We start from the raw sequence: 10,747 nt of genomic DNA, 5'->3' as shown, positions 1-10,747 counted from the left end.
TGCGGTGTGAAAGGAACCGGTGTCACGGATCAGTAGCTCGGCAAATCATTTCTTGGGACTGTGGAATTTCATGTTAAATCATCTCATGCAACTGCAGAACCCAAGCTTATTCCCCCAAAATAATAAAACAAGGCGGAAGATTACATTCTTAGCCATTTGTAAAACAAGAGATTTACCGCTGGTATGAAGTGCTATTATAAAATGGAATGTTTTTAGGTCCCAGATAATAAAAAATAAAAAAAAAACATTGGTTTCAAAATAGTGGCAAAATGTGAACTTTCCAGCGCGTTATCTGCCACGTGAATTTCTACAGCATATTGCTAAAACACAATCTATTTTGTATAAGTACATCCAGTTGCTTAGGAATTCCCAGTCATTTCTTCTCCAAAACGGTAATTCCTACCCTCCCCCCCCCCCCACACCCCCCAAACATGATCAGTGCGATAAATGCATTCATATTCACGGTAACGTGCATTATTTATGTATCCAGGAACCATTGCAGGTCAGATAATAGTGCAGAGAATAATCAGGAGGGTTAGTACTGATGCCTCCAACACCATGTAAAAGCCTGCAGTGCCACCGCAGCCCAAAGGAAGGGATATGTTTCATAGGATGAATGTAGGGGATTGAGGGTTTTTTTTTTATAGACGAGTATTTTTAAATTGTATTTCACCGGTTATCAACATTGTAACCCAAAGCATCTCATCTTGAAATCTCCCATCCTCATTGATTCACCTACAGCAGGAGAGGCTAACTCCAGTCCTCAGTGGCCACCAACAGGTCAAGTTTTCAGGATGTCCCTGCTTCAGCACAGGTGGCTCAGACTGACTGAGCCACCTGTGCTGAAGCAGGGACATCCCTAATACCAGGCCTGGTGGCGGTCCTAGAGGACTGGAGTTTCTCCCCCCACCCCACCTCCCTACAGGGAGTCTATAAAAGTCTATATAATATATTAGGGCGGATGGATAAAGAAACCATAAACAAATTGCCCCGTTGTGCGCAGGGCGGCCGCAGCCTCTGCTGCTGGATATCTGCACAATACGTACACAGCATTCTTCACCCGGATTTAACCCAATAAACATATTCATGCCATTGTCTTTGATCCCAGGTGGAAATGCCTCTTTGCTTTGGCAGGGAACAAGTTGGAGTTAGGGCAGCAGTGCCCAACTCCAGTCCTCAGGGGCCACCAACAGGTCAGGCTTTCAGGATATCCGAGCTTCAGCCCAGGTGGCTCAATCGGTGGCTCAATTGAAGACTGCGTCACCTGTGCTGAAGCAGGGATATCCTGAAAACCTGACGGGGGTCTTTGAGGACTGGAATTGGCCACCCCCGAGTTAAGAAAACACAACCCGATATGTAATTTACATATATTTCTGATTCAAGGGTGAAGGACAGGTATTTAACTCTGAGTACTGAACCAATCAGGAGAAAGGGGAGGGGCAGAGACGGTGCAAAGACTTGCTCAATGCACAGTGACATCACACAAGGCTTAATGGAAGCTTAACCCCTCATCTTCCAATGTTCACACAAACGTTAAACACCATTTAAAAAAAACTTCTAGGTGCGATTTTTTGTTGTGGAAAGGACCAATCCCCCAGATTTAACCCTGAACGCACCAGATTGATTCTAGGAAGCGCTGCTCCTTGAAACTAGATTGTTAGTCTTGGCAAGATTGGGCAAGACCGCGGCAGACATGGCAAGTTCTAGCTCGCCACGGGTTCTCCACAGCTTGAGGGATCTCCACCTCCTTTAATACCTCAATCAAAACGTGATACGCTCTAAAGACGGAGACTGGACCTGGCTCCCCAGCACTTGAATTGTCAGCATGTGCATTGCAACCTCCCGAGATTGCCAGTGATCCGACGACAAAAACATTCTCTTCACCGCAACCACGACGATGGAACCCACTGAGGCTCCGTGTCCAGTTTATCGATCAGTCGGACAAGTTCCTGAAAAGCCTTTTCAAGGTCGGTGTTCACGATCGCCGAGTCGAAGTAGTGACCGTTGTTCTGCTCCATTTCTCTGGCTTTCTCAATTATTTCTCGGAGTTCTTCAGGCTGCATTGTAAATAAAACAAAAAACATCCAGTTACTGATTCCTTCCCTTCCCTAGTTTAGTTCTCAAATGACCCAATTTTCTGGCCAAGCAAATGGTGTCGAATGCCTGGGCTGCCCCCAGCCCTTACAGGATTGAACTTTTGCACAGCGCCTCCCAGTTACTTCAGCTCATAGCTTCTCCTGCGCTAGTACTTTTTGATCTCCCAAACTAAAAAAAAACACAACCATCCTTATAATTTCTTGTGTTCAGTTATTTAGCAAAACCAAACAAAGCAATTAAATGGAGTCATTGGTTTACCTGCTTACACTAAGACAGCAGGCCGCTGGTAATCTCTCATTAAAACCACATTTGGTAATGGCGATTTTATTCCTCAGGACATGCTTATTTTATTTTGTCATATTTAAAAATATAACCATTCAAGGAACACACACACACACACACACACACACACACACACGCACACACACGCTGGAAACCGCAGCTCTGCAGCATTACTCACACACCACTTTGCCTTCATAAGGACAGGAATGATTCTGTGGCAGGAGCGAGATGGCAGAATGAGAAGCGATATAAGGGGGCAAACTGGGGTCATCAAAAAACCTCTTACCAATTATCACTTGCCGGACATAACCAGGAGGTATTATGTCTCATTAACCTGCAAGTGGCCATAATTGACCCCTCACTGCCAGATAGCAGCCTGCAATACCACCTCTACAACAAGCTGCAATTCACTTTATAACAACGGCATTTCATGCAATTTACACCATCGGGGATAAAACAAGATGGACATACCTTGGGATTTTTACCGTCCTTAGCCAGTAACGCACGCAGCCGCTCCTGAGAAGGTGGCGCAATGAAGATAATGTAAGGCTTTAAATCGGAGTTACGTAGCATCTTCAGGGACTGGAAGGGGAAGAAATAAAATGACATGTAAATAATTAGTTCTCCAATTACTGCTCTTCATTAAAAGGTTCAACTCCTGCGAGCTGGAAAGGAAAACACATTTACACAAAGCAGGTAAGTGTTTATCATTCAAAAGAAAACCATACATTTAATGTCTCTAAAAGTAACCACGTGCTATAAAGGGGTTTTACCATTACCCAACCTCTTTCTGTTTGTATATTCAGGTTAATTGTTTTTCTACACCAGGAGTGGCCAACTCCAGTCTCCAAGGGCCACCAGCAGGTCAGGTTTAAAGGCTATCCCTGCTTCAGCACAGGTGGCTCAGTCGAAGAAGATATTCTGAAAACCTGACCTGTTGGTGGCTCTTGAGGACTGGAGTGGTTTTTCTGGTTTTGATGGGCTTCTGATGGCAGCATAATTAGTTTGGCGATATGTTGGTGACAAACATTAATTACCATATAAGATAACAATGAAAAAGAACCAAAGAATAGAAAATTACTCTGGCACAAGAAGCAAATATGTGATAATTACTTTATACTTTAAGGGGGATTGTATATTTCAAAAGAAACCATGACATTAAGAAGGGTTACTGTGAGCTGCATGGAACATCCCCATTAAAGGAGCAAACTGCTAATAGCAAACATAGAAAAACTTTGAAAAAAAAAATTAATTAGAAAATCGCATCTTATTTAAATGTAGCCATGCTTCTGCCGCGCCCATGGTAAGCGCAACCGTGCTCGCGACGCAATCAAAATACCGTGCCTCTGAGACAGGCCATAGCACGTGCGCGATGAGAAGCGCCAGCGCTCACGACGCGATCAAAAATACCGTGCCTCCATGACATGCCATAGAGCACACACAATAAGCGCCTGCGCGTGCTGCGCGATCAAAATGCCGTGACTGAGGCAGGCCGCAGAACGTGCGCGATGAGAAGCGCCCGCGATGCGATCAAAATGCTGTGCCTCTATGAGGCAGGCCATAGAGCGTGCGCAATGAGAAGCGCCAGCGCTCGCGATCCTTGAGCAGACCAATGTGTTTCTGCCGCGCGACGGCCAGGTCACGCGAGACGTTCCCCCAATGAGGGCGAACCAGCTTCGTAACGTCATGGCCACGCCTCCGCCACACCTCCCGGTCGCGTCTACCCCATGGCCACAAATCGCTCACATTTTGGTTAAAAAGGCAAATCAATCACCTAAATGCAACTGTCACCCATGTGTTGGCGGCACACAGCGCTGGATTAAGGGGGGGGGGGGGGCAGGTCAGACACTTGCCCACGGTGCCAACTGAAAAGGGGTGCCCCATTAGAGAGCGCGCGCCCTGGTACCATTAGTGAGCGTGCGCCCTGGCACACAGTTTGGCCGCCAGCAGCCAGGACACTTTTCCAGTTCCCATGCACCCTGCTCAAATATGGCGGCGGAGGTGCCCTGCGCGTGGTGACCCTCGGTGGGCAAGTAGTAGGGGTGCCACATTTTGATTATGCCCGGGGCGCAATAATGTCAGTCCTGCCCCGGCTGCGCACTTCTAGGGAAGTTTCCCCAGTACATTCCAGTCCTATGTCTAGCGGGAGTGAATAACTGTCAAGGCACATCTCATTACTACGCTGCAGGAGGCCTGGCTGTGTGGCATTTCTGGATGTCTAAGGGGGAGGTGTATGGGGGGGGTGGGGGGGTGAAGGGCCTAATGCGGATATTTTGCAATGAAAGAATTGTTCTTCGAAATGTTTAGAACAGAGGTAGCCAACTCCAGTCCTCAAGGACCACTAACAGGTCAGGTTTTCAGGATATCCCTACTTCAGCACAGGTGACAGCCATCTGTGCTGAAGCAGGGATATCCGGAAAACCTGACCTGTCAGTAGTTCTTGAGGACAGGCGTTGGCCACCCCTGGTTCAGAACGTTCTCTTACCTGCGTGTGAAGACTTAGGAGGCAAATCTTGCCGGAATTGATAACCTGCCGCACAGAATCAATGCCGGTCCCATATATGTTCTTCTCGAACTCCCCGTACTCGATGAATTTCCCTGTCGCGATGTCCGCCTCAAACGTCTGCCGCGAAACAAAGTGATAATCTCGCCCGGCCACTTCGTGATCCCGTCGACTCCGAGAAGTATCTGAAGAACACACAGAGGGCGATCTAAAAACGGGAGATTGTGATCGACTACTCAATGTACTAAAACAGGGGGGCGCAAACTTTTTTCCCTGCGCCCCCCTGACGGCTGTCCCCTCGCTCCCGCGCGCCCCCCAACTCCAACTTACCCGCGCTCCGGCGTAATGACGTCACGTTGCCATAGCAACGTGACGTCACATGACCTCGCAGCGTCATTTTGACGCCGCGTTGCCATGGTGCCGCAGGGAGGAAGCCGCCGGAGCCTCGGTAAGTTAGGTTTACAGAGGCCCTGCAGCTCCCCCGGCACTTAATTTAAGTGCCTTCGGGAAGCGCGCGGGGCCTCTGTAAACCCCGCGCCCCCCGTCGGCAGTGTCGCGCCCCCCCTGGGGGTCGCGCCCTACAGTTTGCGCACCGCTGTACTAAAACGATGGTGCCAACAGTGTACGCTAAATACATTCCTGCTCCAGACCTTACTATCTAATTTGGGGGAATAAAGCAAAGGGGGTTAAAGTGACTTGCCCAAGATCACGAGGAGGTGCGACACTAAACTACTTCCGTTCACAAATCCCCTTCAGATGTACCTGCAGCATTTTGCATTATTATTAGATTATATTGTTACCCTGCAGAGTTCGGCCTCGTTGCTACCAAAAAGGGACTTGGACCGCACCTCCCACTGGGTAACCGTGGCCCCTGCTTCACCTCCGCCACTGTACGCTGAAGATGCAGCCTGACATTACGGGAGTAGTGTCACTATAATTAGAAGGCATCAGCAGACACCGTGTGCACTCTGAAGGTTTTATTACTCACAACGTCTCGGTCCTCACTCAGACCTTTACAATGATGCTGTGAGAAAGAATACCTTTAGGATGCAAACAGTAGAGCCGTATTCCATTTGTATTAAACACACCACTGCCAGCACTGGCCTGCAAGGCAGCCGGAGCGGTTTCACTAGGTATGACGGCACCTTCTATTACCAGAGAACAGGGCATCTGAAGGCGACTGTACTGTACATCTGGTGATGAGACCGCACAAGCCTCTTCAGTTACATAGTAGAGGAGGCTGAAAAAAAAATCTCCATAGAGTTCAACTTCTGTTATATTTATACAACAGTTACTTTATCCTATATTTCTATTCAGTACAGGCATACCCCGGTTTAAGGACACTCACTTTAAGTACACTCGCGAGTAAGTTCATCTCGCTCAATAGGCAAATGACAGCTCACGCATGCGCCTGTCAGCATGTCCTGAACAGCAATACCGTCTCCCTACCTGTACCGAAGCTGTGCGCAAGCGGGGAGACTATAGAGCCTTTTACAAATGCGTTATTTACATGAGTTATGCACGTATATGACGATTGCAGTACAGTACATGCATCAATAAGTGGGGAAAAGGTTGTGCTTCACTTTAAGTACATTTTCACTTTACATACATGCTCCGGCCCTATCGCGTACGTTAATGCGGGGTATGCCTGTATATTGATCCAGAGGAAGGCAAACAACCCCCCCCAGTGTTATATCATCCAATGATATCTCATAAGGGGAAAAATAAATTCATTCCCGACTCCAGTAATGGCAATCAGATTATATCCTGGATCAACATCCTTCCCATGTTTACTTATTTGGTATATCCCTGTATACGTTTTTAAAAAGATGGCCAACTTTTTTTTAACAAATCTATTGTATCTGCCATCACAGTCTCAGTGGGTAATGAACCCCACACTGTAACTGTCCTTACTGTAAAGAACCCTTTCCTTTTACATGCCATCCTGTACAATATTATATTACAAGAATATGTAAACGGGACAGCCCTAAGTACATTTACTTACCGCTAGTCACAAGCCTCATTCTGAAATCATTTTAAAAAGTTTATTTCCCAGATACAAAGTTGACATACACTTTTCTGACAGATGAAAAATGGCTGCAGTGCGCTTTTCTAAACACGACCCAATCGCTCAGGAATGACCAGCGCAGTTTGCAAAGTATTCTCTCCTCTAGCTCCCAACAGAAGCAACGTGCTGTATATTCTGAAGTGCTATGTTCATTTGGTTAAATGCTGGTAAATGCCACCTTAACAACACCCCCCCCCCCCCCACAGTAAAGGGATTTCTGAATATTATTGTCCACATTTTAATTGTTTCCGTAGTAACCACATTCTTTGGAGAGCTTTTATGATTTTTACCCAATCTCATATCAAAAGTCATATCGTGTATATCGACAAAGTGTTAATCCAGTTTGTCATTGAGTTTTGCACAAATTATTTACAGGCAAAACACACTGTGTATGAGAGAGAAGATTAGAAATAACGACCTGCAGCAAATGGCGGGCGGGGGGGGGGGGGGGGGGGCTTGGGGGGGTTTGCAGGTAAAAAAAAGGTGGGAAAAAAACAAAAAAAGAACCTCCCAGGAGTTAGGTGACCGGGTGCAGTGGGGCTCCCAGGAGTTAGGTGACCGGGTGCAGGGGGGCTCCCAGGAGTTAGGTGACCGGGTGCAGGGGGGCTCCCAGGAGTTAGGTGGCCAGGTGCAGGGGGGCTCCCAGGAGTTAGGTGGCCGGGTGCAGTGGGGCTCCCAAGAGTTAGGTGGCCGGGTGCAGTGGGGCTCCCAGGAGTTAGGTGACCGGGTGCGGTGGGGCTCCCAGGAGTTAGGTGACCGGGTGCAGGAGTCCCGCAGGGGTTGTGTATGAACACACAGAGTACATTTAGAGACAATGTTCATTGATATGAAGGGATAAAAAGGGCGACAGGCAGAAACTGAATTCACCTTCAAAACATCTTGGGACTAAAATCCCCAGAGTCTGACCAGTTGTAATGGTGCGAGCTGGCTGTACCCCAAGAGTGGCTCCAATTAAAAGGAAGGTTTAGCAATCACGGTAAATAGAATGATAATTGCCCTTCTACTTCCAAGTAAACAAACTCTCTGACCTGACATGTTCAGCTCTCGATAGGAATAAAGCTCTGCTTTTTCCCTTAAGTCAGAGAAAGATATTTTGATTCTGCACATTGCCCCCCACATCTCCCCCCCCCCCTCCCGATCAGTCCCGGACACCATCACACACACAGACCTGTCACACCATCACACACACACACAGACCTGTCACACCATCACACACACACACAGACCTTTCACACAATCACACACACAGACCTTTCACACAATCACACACACAGACCTTTCACACAATCACACACACAGACTTTTCACACAATCACACACACAGACCTTTCACACAATCACACACACAGACACAGACCTTTCACACAATCACACACACAGACACAGACCTTTCACACAATCACACACACAGACCTTTCACACAATCACACACACAGACCTTTCACACAATCACACACACAGACCTGTCACACCATCACACACAGACCTGTCACACCATCACACACAGACCTGTCACACCATCACACACAGACCTGTCACACCATCACACACAGACCTGTCACACCATCACACACAGACCTGTCACACCATCACACACAGACCTGTCACACCATCACACACAGACCTGTCACACCATCACACACAGACCTGTCACACCATCACACACAGACCTGTCACACCATCACACACAGACCTGTCACACCATCACACACAGACCTGTCACACCATCACACACAGACCTGTCACACCATCACACAAAGACCTGTCACACCATCACACACAGACCTGTCACACCATCACACACTGACCTGTCACACCATCACACACACAGACCTGTCACACCATCACACACACAGACAACACCACACACACAGACCTGTCACACCATCACACACAGACCTGTGACACCATCACACACAGACCTGTCACACCATCACACACAGACCTGTGACACCATCACACAGACCTGTGACACCATCACACACAGACCTGTGACACCATCACACACAGACCTGTGACACCATCACACACAGACCTGTGACACCATCACACACAGACCTGTGACACCATCACACACAGACCTGTCACACCATCACACACAGACCTGTCACACCATCACACACAGACCTGTCACACCATCACACACAGACCTGTCACACCATCACACACAGACCTGTCACACCATCACACACAGACCTGTCACACCATCACACACAGACCTGTCACACCATCACACACAGACCTGTCAAACCATCACACACAGACCTGTCACACCATCACACACAGACCTGTCACACCATCACACACAGACCTGTCACACCATCACACACAGACCTGTCAAACCATCACACACAGACCTTTCTTTCTGTTCCAGACAAACAATGATCTTTTTTCCTTTATGGCACAGACAGTATACACGTTGCTGGACACCGCACATCTGATCTGACTGCCTGAGGCACAGGGGGAGCCGGCACTGGGAATCTAACTGGGCTCACCCACTTCAAAGGCAGTGACCTTACCACGAGCTACTCACTGAGACACTGAAGGAGAACATGTTTAGATATGACGGCATTGTAAATGATCCATGAAACACCCTATATAAGCAATGCTTTGCTGACCCGTCGGGCAGGGCAGAGGTTACCTGGGCAATGAAAGCATGCCAAGGAAGTGCTCTGCAAAGGGGACAGGCACTGAAGGGTTTAACATTCAGCCTTCGTAGGTCACAGACATTGTACTACGCGTCTGAAGACCTTTGTGCATTTCTTGGAACCATTTCAATTTGCATTCTGTGAAACCCTTATTTAAAAGGTGTAACCCTATAAAGCAGAAGTGATTCTCTGTCATTATGACTGAGCCACCTGTGCTGAAGCAGGGATATCCTTAAAACCTGACCTGTTGGTGGCCCTTGAGGACTGGAGTTTGCCACCCCTGCTATAAAGCAAAGCGAATCAACTGTGTCCAACACTGCAACTTCAGAACTAAATGATGTGTGTAGCCATCTTTAAAATACCCAGTGGGCATGGCCCAGACATCAGATCTATAGACGTCCCTTTCTTCCGCGCAGACTGCGCTAGGATTGCAAATGAGATGAGTCCTAAGGCGGCATTACGTTCTCTGAACATCACAAGCCGCCATTCAGCCTCATGTCCACTGAATGTCACAGTACAGGTCAAAGGGGCACGCAAACTTACGAGGTACTGCTGCTGCAAATCGGTCGGCCTCGCTGTTCATCAGTCGGAGACGCAGCTCGTTCTGTCCGCAGTTCTGCGGCCCGATCAGAACAATAGGCCGTTTTCTGTTCGCGGGCTGGTGATAAAGGGACATTTCTTCGTACGTCAAGATCTCTTCGTTGTCGTAATCTTCAAGGAGAAAACGGAGAGAGTCAGGGAAGCACAATGTACAAGCACAGGCCAACCAAACGTTACCTCGATAACAGGACATCAAACATGCAACCCAGCCACTCACACACCAGCTCTCCCAATGTGCTATATGTATAATGTATGGTGGCTTCTCGTCGAAAGGGACAATGTAGCGCGTCAAAAACAGTTTTTTTTTTTAAACAAATGTCTGTGTTACCAGCTCTTTAAGTAAGATTTAATCACCCTTAAAAGTAACTTTTATTTGCGTTCCGGAACAAAGTAAATAAATATCCGCTTTTCGGTGGATCTGCTGCAATCAATCTTATCCACTACCTCCGTTTGTCCGATTAAGAACGGCATCATAGTTATTATGCAAACAACGGACAACAAACACAGATACCCCCCCTAGTTCTGATAACCGATAGTCTGATCACCAAA

The 10,747-nt window shown here is 47.7% G+C and overlaps 1 protein-coding gene across 1 annotated transcript in view; it reads right to left on the bottom strand.

Moving 5' to 3' along the window:
- Positions 1–579: 579 nt before the first annotated feature.
- PALS1 (protein associated with LIN7 1, MAGUK p55 family member) overlaps positions 580–10,747 on the bottom strand; it is a 67,097-nt gene continuing 56,929 nt past the window's right edge. Inside the window, exons 11-14 of the mRNA XM_075613571.1 lie at positions 10,142–10,309; positions 4,865–5,067; positions 2,851–2,961; positions 580–2,057 (exon numbers count right to left, since the gene is read on the bottom strand). Of these exons, the coding sequence (XP_075469686.1) occupies positions 1,881–2,057; positions 2,851–2,961; positions 4,865–5,067; positions 10,142–10,309 (659 nt within the window). The 3' untranslated portion in view covers positions 580–1,880. The remainder of the gene's footprint in view (positions 2,058–2,850; positions 2,962–4,864; positions 5,068–10,141; positions 10,310–10,747) is intronic.

The sequence above is a fragment of the Ascaphus truei genome, chromosome 9 (genome assembly GCF_040206685.1).
Source record: "Ascaphus truei isolate aAscTru1 chromosome 9, aAscTru1.hap1, whole genome shotgun sequence".
Lineage (NCBI taxonomy): Eukaryota > Metazoa > Chordata > Amphibia > Anura > Ascaphidae > Ascaphus > Ascaphus truei.
The sequence above is the reverse complement of the archived record's forward strand: the minus strand, read 5'-3'. Positions and strand labels throughout refer to the sequence as shown.